Genomic DNA, 18,304 nt, shown 5'->3' on the forward strand with positions numbered 1-18,304 from the left:
AAGGCCCAACTATCTGAGCTATATAGAATAGAAATTCTGTTCTTACCATAAACTAGGAATCACTTCTACTACAAAATTTTTTATTTTTAGTCTTTTTTTTTTTTTTAAACTGGCAAAATATCCTTTGAGCTGACTTTGCTCATACTTTTTCTAGATAGCACTAGATTGCAAATTACATATGGCAATGTGCAAATGAGTAAAGCTGTGTTCAGGATACTGTTTCAAATGCTATGACACAATACACCCATATATAAATATCTGCAGGTTTCAAATGTGTTGTACCTCATGCTTTTCACATATCGATGTTTCGTTTTTCTATAGCTATATGCTATGACCTCATCATAATGCAGGCTTGTATATTTCTCTAATTTGTGTTGATAGTTTGACTATTCCTAATTGCTGTAAACTTTTGCTGAAGAATTTAGAATTAATTGAATTATTCTTACTTTCTTTGGTTTGGTGTTTGAAGTGATTGTCGGTGCTAAGGAATTCCAAGTAGAATGTGCAGATGAAGTGATAAGCCTGTTGGAAAGTGGCAATGCAGCTCGTCACACAGGCACGACACAAATGAATGAGCACTCTAGTCGATCTCATGCCATTTTTACCATCAGTATTTGTCAGAAACAATCTGCAGAGTCTCAGAAAAATACTGATGCTGCACAGGATTCATCTTGGAAATCAGTCCAGATGATTGCTTCAAAGTTTCATTTTGTGGATTTGGCAGGATCAGAGAGGGTGACAAAGACTGGAAATACTGGTGAACGCTTCAAAGAGTCAATTCAGATCAATAGTGGTCTATTGGCCTTGGGAAATGTCATCAGTGCCCTCGGAGACCCAAAAAGGAAAAGTGTACATATTCCATACAGGGATGCTAAAATCACTCGTATTCTGAAAGACTCCCTTGGAGGAAATGCCAAGACTGTCATGATAACGTGTATAAGTCCATCCTCATCAGACTTTGATGAATCTTTAAATTCCCTCAAATATGCCAACAGAGCCAAAAACATTAGAAATAAACCAGTCGTAAATTACAACCCCGATCAAGACCGGATTGATGAAATGGAACTTGAAATCAAATTGCTTCGAGAAGCTTTGCAGAACCAGCAAGTCAGTAATCAGTGTTCACATGACTTAAATCAAGAAAGAACTCGTATCAGTTCACTTGAAGAGCAGATCACCCGGCTTCAGGTTCAATGTTTCAGTTATAGAAATTGTGTAGATGAAGCCTTCCCATTTCTGGTTGATTTGAATGATGATGTTAGCTTAAAAAGAAGTCAGCGGGACAGATTGCAGAGCTGGATCACTATGGTACAAGAAGTAAGGAAGGAAGCTCTCACCATGCAGGAAACTGACACAGGGATGGGGACCAGCCAAGAGCCACATCACATTACAATTCTTCAGCTAAAGAGGGAACTAAAGAAATGCCAGGTATTTAATTATAAGTTGATTATTTAAATAACTATGTGAAAGAGCAGTCTGCTAAAACTTGAATTCAGTTTCAAAAGATGTAAAACTGTTACACTTACTTGTACTTAATTTGACAATTTAAATTTAATTCACAGTCTTGTATAATTTTATTTGTCTAATCCCTGCGACCTAGCTTTATTTTAATGAATGATTGAATAGACAATCATCTTAATCATGATAGAGATAGGTAAAGTAATGTTATATTTTGGCTAATCAGTTTCAAGATGATTTGATGAGGCTGAGCTGTTTTATCTGTTAGGTTTTTGGTTTTAGCTATGCTAGTGTGCTAGGTCTGGCTGGGATGGAGTTAATTGTCTTTATAGCAGCTTGTAGGGTGCTTGTGGTTTAGATTTGTGACCTATACAATGCTGATAACACACCAAAGTTTTTAGGTCTTGCTGAAGAGTGTTTGCACAGCATCAGGCCTTCTCTGTTTCTGCCTCTGCCCCCCAGTGAATAGATTGGGGGGGTTGGGGACACACACATGCAACCAGGCAGATAACCCAAAGTAACCAAAGAGATATTTCATGCCATATAACATCATGTTCAGCAATTAAAAGGGAGAGGAGGAGGTTTAGGGAGGTTGGCCATATTTTGCCTGGGAACTGGGCTGGGCATCAGTCAGCCTTGGGAGGTGGTGAGTGATTGCCTTTGCATCATTTGTTTTGTTTTATTTTCTTTCTCTCTTCTTCCACTTCACCTTCACTTACTGAACGATTTCTATCTTGACCCTTTTCTTGCTTTTATTCTTCCTTTGCTCTTCCCCTGTCCCACTGGGGTTGGGGACGGGGAAGTGAGCGAGCAGCTGTATGTGCTTAGCTGCCTACTGGGGTTAACCCACAACAGTCCTTTCTGGCGCCCAACATGTGGCTCAAGCCCTTCAAGGTAATAACAGACCTGGTTAGAATGTGCTAGATTAAACTTCTAGCTGTTATACCTGTTCAGCTAAGTTGTTATTTGAGTGGCTGTTGCAGATCATGATGCTGGCATATTTAATTTGGGTGCTGACTTATGTGTTTCCTTGAATATTCTGGTGCTTGATTCCTTTTTTGCTGTACAACAGACTCCCAGAATTATTAATGACTGTTTTCATATTTCGCTGTTTAGTGTGTTGTTTTTCACTTTGTTTCCCTTTGCTTGGGAGAGCTATGATAAAACCACTGGCCTTCAGCCTAATCTGGTATTTGGGTCCTACATCGCTGGTGTCCCAGTACTCCAAGAACCATCTCATGGACAAAACCAGCAACTATACCTTTCCCCTTTTCTCCTCTTGAGAGACATTTTGTGGAGACAGGAAAGAATGGCACCTATCCCTTCCTCTCCTCCAGGATAGGTTTTTATATCCTTGATATAATGGCTTCTAAGTTCCTTCAATATCCTCATGTAATCAGACTGTTCATACTGGTGTGTGTTGTGATCTTGATTTTGATTATTGTTCATAAGGTTGATCAACTAATTGGGGGTGCCACACAGGAGCATGCTCTAAGGCGATTGATCCCTGGGGTGGCAGGGTATATGGGAGGAGTTGGGCAGGTGTGTAGGGCCGTTATGGCCTCCGATAGCTTGGGATTTCACATCTGAGCAGGCTTGTAAACCCATCAAAGTAATACACCATTTGAAGGAGGGGAGGTGAAACACAGTGTCTTCTAAAACTGTCTTGGGACCTGGCCTATGCGTATCAAGCCACTGTCCAGTGCCCTCAGAGGTCCAAGAGGATCTCCCAATCTAAGGGCCCACTAACGGGCACTGAGAAGGTCTCTTACTCTGAGGCCACACAAACAGACACTAAACCAGAGACCGAACCCTCAACTGTAATGGTTGCTTCTGTAGTCAAGAAGAAACAGTGGAAGCAGAGGTCAGTTAGTAAGAGAAGAAGCAGCTCCTCCTGAGAGGGGGAGAGAGGAAAAATCAGAAGACGCAGCCTATTCTGCAGCAGGATGGAGAGGGAAGAGATAGAAATCGTAAGAGGAGAAAACTACCCAGTCCCTATCCATGACCAAACTGCAAGATAGGCGGAAAGATTTAGTCCGTCAGCCAGATGAGCGAATTGCTACCTGGTTGCTCCAGTGCTGGGATAGTGGGGCTAGCAGTCTGGAACTAGAAGGTAAAGAAGCACAGCAGCTGGGATTCATTGATAGGGATTGTGGAATTGACAGAGGGATCAGAAGAGGGGCAGCCACCCGCAGCCTCCAGAGGTGGCTCTTAATGAGCGTGAAGACAAGGTACCCTCTTAAGGAAGATACTGCAACCCAGTGAGGCAAGTGGACTATCACAAAGGAAGGTATCCAGTGTCTTGAGGGAATTAGCGGTGGTGGAGGTGGTCTATAGTGACATGGACAATAATCCGGCCCCCAAAGATCTGAATGACATACAATGCACACGGTCTGTGTGGCAGAAGTCTGTACAGAGCGCACCGACATCATGCGCCAGCAACCTAGCAATGATGGATTGGGCTGACAAGGCACCAACTTTGTATAGACTGGTCTGCCAACCCTGGCAGTTCGAAGAGAATCTCTATTCCCCCTCCCTGCTATCGACCTGCATTTCAGCTCCACAAGGTGCGGCAACTCGAAGAGAATGTGGATAATCTCTCTCCCTCCTTGCCCCTGTAGGCCAGCATCTCAGCTACCGCAGGTCGGCCTTTCTCTGCTCAAAGGAAAGGGAACCATGGGCACATGCCATGTGCCACCCTGTGGTTCTGTCTGCATGACTGTGGGGAGGATATGAGGAAGTGAGATGGTGCACCTACCTTGGTCCTGGAAGTCTGTGTACATGAATTGTGGGAAAAAGCAGTGGTAAAAAAGGGTCTTTTCAGGAAGATTACTGCTCCACTTGCTGTCGAGCGATCCCTAAGATGCTGGAGATGGGCTGAGGACCCCTCTCCTCTTTCTGGTACTGATTCACTGGACTTATGTCCATGTGGGTTTGAACGCCACTCCTTCTAACATGGAAGGACTGTGCTGGTCTGTAGTAGGATCACACCTGTGAATAGTCCTTGTAGTATAGCCTGGGCAACAGAGAGATACATGGGCTCCTTTCATGGTGTAAAGACTTCTGGTTTGCAATTACAGGAGTCACGTAATGAATGCTCGTATTGGGAATAGGGGACCCTCTCTCCAGCCAAGTGGAGGAAAGGGACAGTTGGATTTATTTTGGTTTTGGTGGACACCAGTGCACAGTGTACCCTAATGCCATCACGATACAAGGAGGCAGAACACATCTGAATTTCTGCAGTGACGAGGGGATCCCAGTTGTGGTCTGTGTTAGAAGCTGAGGTGAATGTAACAGGAAACAAATGGCAGAAGCATCCTATTGTCACCAGTCCAGAGGTCCCATATGTCCTTGCCATTGACTCTCTCAAAAGAGGGTACTTCAGGGATCCAAAGTGATACCATTGGGCCTTTGATGTAGCCGCTGCAGGTTCAGAGAAGATTAAACAGCTGTCTACCTTACCTGGCTTCTTGGATGATCCTTCTGTTGTGGGGTTGCTGTGGGTTGAAGAACAGTAAGTGCCAATTACTACCATGATGGTGCACTAGCATCAATATCGTCCCAACTGAGACTCCCTCGTTCCCATCCAGGAGCTGATTCATTGACTCAAGAGCCAACGAGTGATCAGCAAGACTCACTTGCCCTTTAATAGTCCCATATGGCCAGTGCGAAAATCTGATAGAGGGTGGAGGTTTACAGTGGACTATCATGGCCTGAATGAAGTCACACCACCATTAAGTGGTGCCGTACCAGGCATGCTAGAACTCTAGTGTGAACTGGAGTCAAAGGCAGGCAAGCGATATGCCATAACTGATATTGCCAATGCATTTTTCTCAATCCTTTTTTCAGCAGGGTGCAGGCCACAGTTAGCTTTGATGTGGAAGGGTGTCCAGTCTGGAATCGACTGCCATGGAGGGGTGGAAGCACAGCCCTACCATTTGGCATGGACTGTTCCAGACTGCACTGGAACAGGGCAAAGCCCCAGAAAGCTTGCAGTGCATTGACGACATCACTGTGTGGGGCCACACAGCTGAGGAAGTGTTTGAGAAAGGGAAAAGAAAATCCAGTTTCTTCTGAAAGCTGGTTTTGCCATAAAACAAAACAAGGTCAAAGGACCTTTACGAGAAATCTAGTTTTTGGGAATAAAATGGCAAGATGGGCGTCATCACATCCTAGCAGATGTGATCAATAAGATAATAGCCATGTCCCCAGTAGTAACAAAAAGGAAACCCAGGCATTCTAGGCATTGTGGGATTCTGGAGAGTGCAGGTTACAGTCAACTTGTAAGTCCTCTCTATTGAGTGACCTGAAAGAAGAACTATTTCAGCTGGGTCCCCAGGCAGCAACAGGCATTTGAACAGATCAGTCAGGAAATTGTTCATGCGATAGCCCTTGGGCCAGTCCAGATAGGACCAGAAGTGAGAAATGTGCTTTACGCTGCCGCCAGGGAGCATGGCCTCAGCTGGAGCCTGTGGCAGAAAGCACCTGGTGAGATCCAAAGTCAACCTCTAGGGTTTTGGAGCTCTGGGTGTAGAGATCTGAGACCCACTACACCCCAACTGAAAAGGAGATACTAGCAGCATTTGAAGGGGTTCAAGACACTTCAGAAGTGGTTCATACTGAAGCTCAGCTTCCCTTGGCATCGCGATTGTCTGTACTGCATTGAATGTTCAAAGGAAACATTCCCTCTACCCATCATGCAACCAACACTATGTGGAGTAAGTGGGTAGCGCTGATCACACCATGGGCCTGAATGGGGAACCCCAACTGCTCTGGAATCCTGGAAGAGATCATGGACTGGCCAGAAAGCTGAGACTTCGCAGCATTGCCCGAGGAAGTGACTCATGCTGAAGAGTATACTGTATAACTGTATTATAGGAGTATAACTGTATTGTAACTCTATAATAAGTTACCAGAAAATGAGAAACAATGTGCTCCGTGGGATCCTGCCAGGATGGGTCCTGTCATATTGTGGGAAACCATTGGAGGTGGAAAACTGCTGTGTGGAGTCCCACATGAAAAGTTGCAGAAACTGCTGAAGGGAGAGGTGAATCGAGGCAATGTGCAGAAGTGAAAGGCATCCAGCTGGCCCTAGATATTGTGAACAAGAAAAGTGGACAGTACGGTACCCATGCCACCAACCGAAACACTGTACGGTACCCATACTACCACTCGAAACACTGTCCTGGGCCTTGAAAAGCAAGTTCTGTGGTGACATGGCATCCCAGGAAGAACTGAGTCACACAATGGGACTAATTTCTGAAACAATCTCATAAGCACCTGACCAAGAAATATGGCAATGATCAGATGTATCACATTCCGTATCATGCACCAGCCTCTGGAAAGATTGAACAATATAATAGACTGTTAAAGACTATACTGAAAGCAATGGGCACTGGGTCATGTCAGCAGTGGGATGCAAATTTAGCAGAAGCTTCTTGGCTAATTAATAGCAGAAGATTAGTTTACCAACCTGGACCTGCCCAAACAAAAATCCTGTGTATTGTAGAAAGAGATAAGGTCCCTGTAGAGTATGTAGAGAACTTGCTGGGAAAGACAGCGTGGGTTGTTCCTCTCTCGGGAAAAGGCAAACCTGTTTGTGGGACTGCCTTTGCTCAAGGACCCAGGTATATATGGTGGGTAATGCGGGAGGATGGGGCAATCTGATGTGTACCTCAAGAGATTTAACCTTGGGGGAGAGTAACGCGTGATTTGAGTTGTATATTTTGGGAAGTACTGCAGCAGGAATCACCTAAACCAACAGAGAACAAGCCTCGCAAAAAGCCAGGAAGTGCAGCAGTGACCCAGCCTGAGCTGGTTTGATGTCCAGTAACTCAACACAACATGCCTCTCTCCTGTCTTGAGTGACCACTGTAACAGACAGAACCCAAGTCATGGACATTTTAGGAACATTTTACAGATATTTTACAGGAATGGCCCAGAGACTAAGGGAATGATATCTGTGTATAAATCAAAGGAGGAGAAGGGGGGGATGGTTACTGAAGTTGTACTAGATAGTGTGGGACTTAAGCATGACATAAATGGTATGGAATATGGAGTGGAGATTGTACTGGGTCTGGCTGGGATGCAGTTAATTTTCTTCATAGCAGCTCATCGTAGGGTGCTGTTTTGTAGATCTGTGACCAATACAATGCTGATAACACACCAGTGTTTTACGTCTTGCTGAACACTGTTTGCACAGTGTCAAGGCTGTCTCTGTTTCTCCCTCTGCCATCCCAGTGAATAGATTAGGGGGTGCACCCAGGGCCGGGGGGGGCACAACAAGGCAGATGACCCAAAACAACCAAAGAGATATTTCATGTCATATGACATGCTCAGCAGTAAAAAGGGAGAGGAGGAGGGCTTACGTACGTTATGGCGTAGTGGGTTAGCCATAGCTAACAGCCAAACTGCCACCTAGCCATTCATTCACCCCTCCATCAATACGACTCAGGGAGAGAAAATAGGAAAAACAGGAATGAGAAGTCTTGTGGGTTAAGATAAAGACAGAGAGATTACTTACCAATTAAAAACCAGTCTTGAATTGGGGAAAAATGATTTAATTTATTGCCAATTAAAAAGAATATTAATTACTTATTTGGGTAGCGGGGAATAAAAAGACAAACATTAAACCAACACCGTTCCTCCCCCAGTTTTCCAGGCTTATCTTCACTCCTTCACTCCATACTCCTGTCCCTCACTGCCGAGTGGTGCAGGGACATAGAGGAGTGGTTTATGGTCAGTACATAGCCGTTTCTCTCTGCTGCTCTTTCCTCCTCGCACCTTTCCTCTGATTTAGCATGGACTCTGCATGGGCAACAGTTCTTTCAGGAATATCCATCTGCTCCATCACAGGTCCTCCCTAGGCTGCAACGTGGGTATCTGCTCCACCATGGAGCACCTCCTCCTTCCCCTCCTCCTGGTGTTCCCTCTGCTCTTTCTCACTCTTTTGGTTCCCTCCTTTTCTGCCTGTTTGGCATTTTGTGCCCTTTCTTAAATATACTGTCACAGAGGCACCACCATCTTGGCTGAGGGGCTCAGCTGTTCCCTGCGTTGGGTCCACTGGGGTTGCCTGGAGCTGTCTGTGTTCAGCATGGGGCAACCCTGGTCTCTTCTCACACACGCCACCCCTGCAGTCACCCCCACTAAACCCTTGACACCTACACCCAATACAACTGAGCAAATATATTCTGATTTTAGTTCTGTATGTTTAATACAATATGGACAATATGCCACTTAGTTTTCTGTCACTTCATACTGCCCCAGCCTGTCACCATGCTAACATCTGTGCAAGCTTCCTTCTTTTTTTCTGTAGTTGGCTCAACTCTGCATAATGATACAGCACCAGTGGGGGACAGGATATACTTGTCAACTACATTTAGTAGAAACATTTGCATTCGTACATAGACTTTGGAAGAAGTTCTTCTCTAAAGAGATATCAGGTTCTTGAGTGCATTCTTAAAAGCTATTAAGAGTTGTCTTTTGTTGGAAGAAAGATGTAGGTAGGCTAATTGTACAGAAGTATCCAGTTTTAAAACAGTAAGACGTGATGTTTCCATACTTCATGTTTGGCTTCTACATGCTTTCTGGAAGAGTAAAAACATTTGGAAGTCTCCTTCAATCAGTATTGGATTATTTATTCACAAGAACTTTTGAAGAAGAATTCTTATGGTTTCTTTAATCTTTAGGCTGTTATCTGAGTTGCAGAATGAGGACAGCTGTCCTTATTTTTTCATTTGAGAAGTATATCAATCTTATGGTTGATGCTGAGATCTTGTGGCTACATCTCACAGCACCCTAAAGAGAATAACTGGATTTAGATATCTACTTCAATAACGTAGCTTTGGTTATGGGTGCATTATTTCCTTTGGAAGAAAGAAACTTGTCAGAAGAAAATCAATAGATGAAACAGAAGTGAAGAAATAACTGGTAGAAACCACAGATAACCACTTAGACAATTTGCCGCACATACCTCAAAACTTTGCAGTTCTGATCAAATCTTTTAACAACAAATGAGGTTTTGTTTGGTTTTTTTTTTTCCTTTTCCAACTGTAAGAATAATAATGTTCCCTTTTCCCCAGCTGAACTTTTCTTTTATTATCTAGCAGGCTCTAGTTATGGATGAAGAAATATTTAGCCAGAAGGATCACGAACTGCAGATACTGCAGAATCAGATAAAGACATTACTACAGGAAAATGAAGAACAACTGGAATCTTTAAAGGAGGCTCAAGAAACACATAGATTACAGGTATTTTTCCTCTGGTACACATTACATATATACATTGAACCATCCTTGCATTGTACGAATGCATTCATTATTTCAAGCCAGGTCCCTCAGGATTTTTTTGGACATAACTACCTGTCAATCTTATGGGCATTTTGTTTGAATTAGAGCTGTATCACTTAATGAGTTGAGTTAGTGTGATTCCTGAAGTTTGTATATCAGCCTATCTGTGCCACAGCCTTCCTGTATAACATGAGGTGAATCATTTACCCTCTCCATGTTTCCTAAAGCATAACACACACCCCTCTCCCCTATTATTGCTAAGTAGTTTCAGGACAATTAATGAATTAGGATTTGAAAGGCCTTTAAAGATTGTTTAGAATCTGAAAAAGATTATAAAGATCCTATAGAATACTTTAATTGAAGGGTTGTATAGAAACATATTTTGTTGTAGCTTTATTAAGAATTAGAGTATTGTTCCCTTTTGACTTTTTAAGACAGAATTTCATCATAATATTCTGAGCATTCACTATTAGAGAAAACTGAGTGACATAGTGGAAACACTGCTTACCTCCTTCCTTCTCTAGATCTTGTGCTTGCTAATGAAATTATGATGGGTAGTAAGTATACAACATTTCAAGATCTAGGAGGCCATAAATAGAATAGTTAATATTCTCCTGGTGTTGCATGTCACGTGGATGATAGATAAATTATTTTAAAAGAGAAAAGCATAAGCATGGCTAGCTAGTACTCTTCTCCTTATTCTACTTTTTCTCCTTTTTCCTCTTCTTTGCTGATGGCTTGGGGAGAGTCAAAGAATGAAAGGTAAGTATACTAGTCATCATCTTTTTCTTCCCTCTGTCACTTACTTTCTTTTCTGTCACCTCTGGCTAGATTGTTTTTTTTTTTTTTAACCTGTACAGCATAGTGTCAACTTACTACACGGAGGAAAGGCTTATATAAATTCTGGGGGATACAAGGTAGAGGTAATGAACAGAAGCAGTAGGTAGAAGATCATGATTGCTTCAGTATCAGAGACAGGAGAGAAGTTTGGTAGCTCTCAGGCACCATTTTGGTACTTAATCCACTAAACTGCCACTTTTATTTAAAAACATATAAAATAGGTAGAATGATGAAAAGCAAACGCTTCTGTCAAATATTTTAAGTTGTATTCACAGGAATATTTAATTTAGTGATACATGATAGAATAAGAACTTTAAAAGTAGCATGTACTAGATAGATATTAAATGTTTATACACATATGTATTATGTTACAGATGTTGCACTGTGGGTTGTATGTACAAGGGTATCAGGGACAAAGAGTCTTAAAAGGGTTAAATAATAGCTTCAAGGTGTATCAGTTGGCCTTTACTGCTTCCAAAATCATAACAAATATGGTATTCTTATATATATTCCATTTCCTATGACACAGGAATATTATGTATTGTATTCCAACAAAATGTCAATTTGCAAGGCATTGTCTATGTGGAAGGAACTTGCAGTCTAAGAAAACAAGATATAAAGAATGAATAAAAAATGTATTATTCGAAGTAGGAGAATGCAAAATATCTTTCATTGAATACTTTCGGTTGACTATCACTAGTTATTCTTCAACTTTCCTGTTGTTACTAGGCCAGATTTTAAAGGTACTTTGAAAAGAATTGAAAGGAATAGATGGAGTTGAAAATGGATATAATTTTGGCCTTATGGATGAATCAGTTTAGGTAAGATAAGTGGTTTTGAACAATGTACAGAGACTGCTGTAGGAGGAACAGATAAGTAAGTTCTCCAAACTAGCATTACGAGCAAAGCTGAGGCTGGGTAGAAGAAAAAGAAGTAGCCTGTACAAGTGATCCTGGGATCATGTACATGTTTATGTTATATTAATACAAATAATCTTTAAAGTGGAACTGCTCAGAGAGGAAGAAGAAGCCTGTATACATGTTTAATTAGACTCAGAACATGTGTTTAATTTGAACATTTTTGTTGAATTCCCATTTTATTTCTCTATAAACACACATATAAAGCAAGCACAGGCTAAGTATGTCATCTACTTCTCACTAGATGCCTAGATAAGCTAATGTAAGTTACCTTACAGGATAGGTCTTTCTGGACAAAAATGTGTCTAAAACTTATTGGAGTTGGGGTGTGTGTGTTAGATTAATGACATGTCATAGAATTTTCAGTTTGTTGCAGAATTTGCCTGTGCATTGCAGAAGAATTTAGGGTCACTGAGTGATTTCTAAGATTCATGACCTTTGTAAGGAATTTAGAAATGGTGAATATCATACAGAGCTCATAATCAGCAACAGTTTTGCTTTGTTTTTTTTTCCCCATGAGAATGAGAAAATGGTGGAACAGCAAATGCTTATTGATCAGCTAAAAGAAAAATTAGAGAAGTTTACAGATGTGAAAACTTTGGACTTCTCAAGTGCTTGTGGAGATGGGCCAGCTGTTGTGGCATCTGCAAGGAGGCCTTACAGTGTCCCACTCACAAAGAGTCTGCTACACTCCCTTCACCCACCTTCAGGGACAGAGACTCGAAAGGTAAGGTCTACCCAAATGTTACATTTTTTTTCCTTTACTTTGTAATGGTTATAGTTCAATAATTAGACTTGACATGACAAATTATGGTGGCTTTCTCAGATGCTGTTTAGCTTCCCGTTGAAGACTCTGAAAAATTCCTCTTTAATGTCTTGAAACATATGCTATGCCACAATTGTCCGAAATGTTCAGGCTTAAAATTATCACTTTCAAGTGCTAAAGCAGTAGTCTTTTCTGGTGTTTTCCTGGGATTTTTGAGGGTTCAAATATGAAGCATTATCAAAAATGAATGATTTTTCTTACCGATATATTGAATACATAATGAGTTGCTAACAGTGCCTTCTTTCACATTTGGAACAAGTGCTCTAAGCTCTTGCAAAACCTTTTGTTACAAAGGTATTCAGAGTTATTATAGAAAACCGCTGTAATTTTGCTTACAAGCTCAGGTGATGACAGACTTTTAAATTGGAATATTTTTTAAATATCAATAAAGAATTGCTAAATTGCTGCAAATGTTTTTAAACATAATTTTTTGTGTGTGTTTTTTGACAGGTGTATACCAGCCCCCCTGCCTTCTCCCTGGCCCGAGTAATGGCAGAATTCCGTGCTCGCAGCCAAATGATACTGAGCAACATAGAAGATCAGGATAAAGTCCTTCACTGCCACCTCTTTGATCAGAGCGATGAAGAGGAAGAAAATACAGGCAGCAAAAAGAAAACCTCATTTAAGTAATTTTTTTGTTATTCTTTAATTTTTGTTACAGACAAATGTGTAGCAAAGGTAGTATTACTGCCTAATCTTGCCATACTATGAGACCATTTGTGATGTTACTTATGGTAAACTTATGGGACCAACTGGGCATATTACAAAATAAGTTTAATAAACATAGGTTTTTGATTTAATAAAGCTTGTATAATCCTTGTTTTGGGGCCAGAATCTACCATAAAGATCCAGGGGGGTGGGGAGTAAATGGGAAGGAAGATACAAGTGCTTATGTGAGTTTGGGATTCTTCTCTGTTAAGATGCAGTACATGTACTTTGCATGAAGCTTAAAGAAAAAAAATCCCTGTGTGTTTGGAATGTAGCATGTTTTTCATTCTTCCTTAGGCATTCCATAAACCGAACATGGACACGAAAACAGGCTTCTCTGTGCTTTCTTCCTGATCTAAGTGACATGAAGTGTCACGTAGACAAGTCTGGTTTATCCAACAAATCTCCACTACAGACTGACACAACCACAGGTAAAATGGAAGTCATGAGAGCAAATCTTATTACAGTATCAGAATATGCAAGAATATCTTTAGCACATGTGATTATTTTTCCCAGCAAAATATGTGTATTTGATACAAATATGTTGTTGGTTATAGTTCAACATAGGCTTTAGAGATTCTCTTCTTCCCCTTTCTGAAGCTGATGTCAGTGACCATAATGTTTCAGTAATTCTTACTAGCCAGAAAGCACTTCACACATCAAAAAGCTGCTTAGATATAAATCTTTAGTAGTGCTTCAGTGAAAGAAAATAGATGCTATTATCTTCTCAGAGATGCACTAAAATGGTTCCAGGAATATTTTTGCTCCCACTTAGGGTCTTGAAATGCTAGTGCATGCCATCCTTTCTTTTCCCATTTAGACACACGGCAGGGAAAAGACTTTTTGCACTATTCTCTCCTTTTGATTCTTTTACTTCATATGGAAAAACTCCACATGTACAATGTTGCAGAGCACTATCTTTTGGGTACATTTTGGGTGTATTCCAGACTTTTTGTCTCCATATTGCTTTGCTTTCTTTTAAGGTGAAGAGATTGACAGCCTCCAGAAAAGTCATGTTTTTAACATGCAGAAGTTAAAGAATTCAGAGTTGAGACTCACTGAGGCCGAGCAAAAAATGAGAGAACTTGCGCTTAATATCAAAATGAAAGAGGAACTTATTAAGGAATTAGTAAAAACAGGTAACTGGCTACTGTAGGGAAAATTAGAATGAAGCAGTTCAGAAACAAAAGAAAAGGCACAAAGCTTCTGAAGTCCTGCATATCTTAGTTTTTATGTAATTATCTTATACAAGAATACTTTTAATAACTTAAAGATTTATAACATTTATTAATTACTTGCTGTGATTGCACTGAAGGCCGTAAATTTTGATTACAGCCTATTCTGCTATGATATGCAGCTGTATTTGTTAAATATTTTTTGTGCTTTGCTGATTATTGCTTTTATCCACCAATAGTGTAATTTTTCATGTATGCTCAGTGCTACTGATCTCTTCGTGGACATGTATTTGTCACATGGTGTCTGGGATAGGAGAGAAGATACATCACTGTGCTGGGAATGTAAGCATTCCCAGCACTGCAGTAGAGAAGCAGGAGTCAGAAGTGGATGAGGGAAAAGGTCAGTGTCCCTGTTAGCCTACATCCTTTACACATCTGTCCTGGTATATATATGCCTGCCAGAAACTGGCCTTATGATGACAGTTAGGAGCTCTTTGCTCAACCCCTTCAACCGCACTCTTCTCCTGTGCATACCTTCTCTTGAGGTTGTCTTTTGGCACTGAGAAAGATTCTGTGCCCCCAAAAACAGTATTTTCGGAAAGATTGCCCAAACAGGGCAAGTCAGAGAGTAGAAACAGAATCCAAAGTTGTTTACTGATTATTAAGCTGAAAGTTGAGTAATAAATAAATGGTACATTCTTCTGGAAAAAGCAGAATTTATGGAACACAGGAGAGCCATTTTGGCAAAAACTACAGTAGGCAGAAGAATTTCACTTTATTTGGCACTCAGATGGCACTTTATTTGGTGACATTAGGTGACTTATGAAGAATTCAGATTTAAGACTCCTTCCTTTTATCTCTGTTTCAGAGTTAGAAAGGAACTGTATGTTTCTTTAGGGTTAGAAAATGTCTCAGAAATTATTGGTTTAGCCAGAAGGAAGCAAGTAATGATTCAACTACAGAATTAAGTATTACATTTCAACTGATTATCCTGCTGTTTTTAAACTCCTTGGATATTGTGTCTTTAAGGTAAGGATGCTCAGTCTGTAAGCAGGCAATATTCTTTGAAGATAACTAAACTGGAGCAAGAATCTGAGCAGGCCAAAATGGAACTGGCTGAAACACAAAAGCGGCTTCAGGAGCTGGAGAGTAAGGAGCTGAGAGACGTTCCTGAGAAAGGCAAGTTACAAAAAGAGTTCCGGAAGAAGATGGATGCAGCTAAGTTGAAAGTGCAGGTATTTCTGATCTGACCATTAAGATTTGCAAATCTCTGTTTCACTATTACCTTCGAACCTTAACACTCTGCTTGTGAAACTCTCACCAGTTTTACACATTTGAAGGTGGTTGGATTGAAGTAGCTAATGAGAAACTTAATACTATTATATTCAGAATGCTATTTAACATACATGTGGTTAGATACATCCAGTATCTACATACAGATAAGAAACCAAGAAAGAAGTGGGTGATATGAGATGCTCATACACCATTGTATGTAGTACCATAAAAGAACCTACACAAGGAGACTATTCCAAGTTTATTACCTGCCTTAAATAAAATCGATGTTTTATGAAAATGCTATATAAATTCCAGCTCTAAGCAAATCACTGTGATAGTTTGCAAGACCAGGCCTAATACAGTCATATTTGTTTGGCACTGACCTTCTACTTTTAAGTTCTGCTATACCTAAGTTTAAATTCTGTGTAGGGCCAGCTTAGGTGCTCTGTGCCTCTCGGTCCTAGAATGGTGGGTCAGACAAGCACCGTACAGAAGGAGGGAGCTGGCTTATTGAGTTGAGCTCAGAACCAGCATTCTGGCACCATTATGTCTCTGCACATTTTCCAGAGTTGTGATTTCTGTCAGATTTTTCTACTTTCATTGTATTGCCAGGCATGAACTGTATCTTTACCTTTTCACGTTGCTTGAGATTAATTCTGCTTGTGCCAACTTTACCAGATAGCTCAGAAGCCAAAGAAATAACAAGTGATTGTTTGGGCAGAAGTTAGTAAGTCTTGCTGACTCTAAGAATTCAGTGAAATAAAGAATGAAGCTGCGTCATATTTTAGTTTTAAGTTTTCCTGCTATTAAGCTGAAATTTGCCATGAACATTCAGGCCTTACAGAAGAAGCAGCAAGACACTAAGAATCTGGCTTCATTATCTAACCAAAGTGAGAGACAAGCAACAGAACTTGAGCAGAATGTGGCTCAGATGAAGCATCAGCAGACCCAGCTACAGAAGAGACTGTGTGAGGAGAGCGAAAAAAAGAAGCAACTAGAAGCAGAGATTCAGCGGGACCAGCAACAAATTAAAGTAGGATTCTTCCTATTTCTTTATGACAAAGAATGAGATGAGCCAATTTTGCCTCTGCTTCCTCAAAACCAATAAACTATACTGCCAGGCTTTCCGTAGTTTTAAATAATGACTTCCTTGACAAATGCACTGAAAAAATAGTCTATAAACATTTTCACAGAAATCTTCAGTTTGCCTTTCTCTTCAGCTTTTTTTTTGTTTGTTTTATTACGTGATGTCTAGCCCCAAATTGCAATTTTGCATGTAAGTTTAGGGTCAGTATTTCAGATTATATATTTGTGTGGACTCTGACATTAAATGCATTTTAAAAACAGACTGACTGAGGCAGGAAGCACGGGGTTTTTTGTTTGTTTATAGGAACTTCAACTGAAGATGGAGCAACAACAGAAGATCCTTAAACTTAAGGATAAAGAGATTGCTGCATTTAAAAAGAAGAAAAATAGCTCAGTGGGAACATCACAGAAGCTACAGGTAGCTCATCCATTCTGAATCTGTGTAGGACCTGAAAATAAAATTTCTTTCTTCATCCGTAGTCATATAAAGTGTTTGGGAGAGTATTCCATCATAGTTTTGTCTTCTTTTTTGCTGTAACAAAAATTGGGAGTGTAGTCTAGCAGCTCTTGTACTCTTTTTGAATGAAGGAAAGGAGAGGTTCTAATGTCTTTTCTTTCTATGATTTGTCAAAAATGCTGATTCAGAAACCTGAGGATTGAGGGTGATCCTGATGAGCTCTGTTATAAACGTTCCATGGTTTGTTTGGTTTTTTGTTTTCCCCTCTGGTATAAATGACAGAGGTCTATGGTTTTGGTTGTTCCTAGCAGGGTTAGAAAAGTACGTGTCCTATGCAGCAGTGCCACCTGCATTATTTCAGATGTGGACATTGGAACATGAGAGTTTCATGACTTACCAAAGTCTTTAAAGGTGAAAAGAAATTTTAAAAGTTAAATAAAGGCAACTTTTTAGCCTTACCAGAACTATATCCACTCATAAACTGTGGCTTCAGAATAAATTTATAATGGACTGTGCTAGCAGGATCAGAGCTCTCATTTACTGTCTTTCTTTCTGTCAACATCATAATTTCTTGTCACTTAATGTTTTTCCACAAATAGCTGGTCTTGGGCAACTATGATGCAATGAGGATGGGCTAGCTGAATTCTGAAGAATTGGTTGGTTGATAACTTCCAAATATAGTTGCTGTGATTATATAGAAGACATCCATTTATATAACTGTTCTTAGAAAAAGAATACATTTCATTAAAGGCATCTGATACAAATTTGTTTATACAAGATGTAGCAATGTAACATTGCTGAGCCTCTTTTTAAGTCAGTTCAATTTCTGTATTATTCCGAGTCAAGATTCTGTTGCAGAATTAATGTTAGCATTAGAAATGTCAATTTCTTCTACAGTTTTATCAGTTATTCTGAAAAAGGAAAAATATAATCATAAAATTCTGATCCAAAAAGTCCTGGTTAATGCTCTCTGGATCTCTGTTTAAACTTTAGAAATTAGAAGAGCAAAAGAAATGGCTGGATGAAGAAATGGAAAGAATTCTCCAACAGCACCAACAGTTAGCAGAACTAGAAGAAGATTTAAAGAAAAGAGAAGCCATTATAGCCAAAAAAGAAGCACTATTGCAAGAGAAAAGCCACCTGGAAATCAAGAAACTGAGATCTAGCCAGGTGATTTAAGAAAAAACACAAAACTCACCACAGTTACAGTGCTGACTGAAAGACTGGGGTGGGGGAAGGCAGACGGGTAGCAGAAGCCTAAGCCACGTGACCTG

The 18,304-nt window shown here is 40.4% G+C and overlaps 1 protein-coding gene across 7 annotated transcripts in view; it reads left to right on the forward strand.

The window, feature by feature from the left end:
• The window catches only part of KIF27 (kinesin family member 27), a 29,980-nt gene that overhangs the window by 5,364 nt on the left and 6,312 nt on the right, over window positions 1-18,304 (forward strand). For 5 of the 7 annotated variants that reach the window (XR_012671024.1, XM_075137688.1, XM_075137684.1 and 2 more), the window contains 10 exons: window positions 470-1,428; window positions 9,564-9,707; window positions 12,024-12,230; window positions 12,780-12,955; window positions 13,335-13,468; window positions 14,021-14,176; window positions 15,242-15,447; window positions 16,323-16,520; window positions 16,878-16,991; window positions 18,024-18,200. Coding sequence is in view for 6 of the 7 variants with exons in the window: in XM_075137688.1 (XP_074993789.1) it covers window positions 470-1,428; window positions 9,564-9,707; window positions 12,024-12,230; window positions 12,780-12,955; window positions 13,335-13,468; window positions 14,021-14,176; window positions 15,242-15,447; window positions 16,323-16,520; window positions 16,878-16,991; window positions 18,024-18,200 (2,471 nt within the window). In the remaining variant the exon portion in view is untranslated. The remainder of the gene's footprint in view (window positions 1-469; window positions 1,429-9,563; window positions 9,708-12,023; window positions 12,231-12,779; window positions 12,956-13,334; window positions 13,469-14,020; window positions 14,177-15,241; window positions 15,448-16,322; window positions 16,521-16,877; window positions 16,992-18,023; window positions 18,201-18,304) is intronic. The other 2 variants (XM_075137686.1, XM_075137689.1) reach the window with 2 other exon arrangements.

This window comes from Calonectris borealis, chromosome Z, assembly GCF_964195595.1.
Source record: "Calonectris borealis chromosome Z, bCalBor7.hap1.2, whole genome shotgun sequence".
Lineage (NCBI taxonomy): Eukaryota > Metazoa > Chordata > Aves > Procellariiformes > Procellariidae > Calonectris > Calonectris borealis.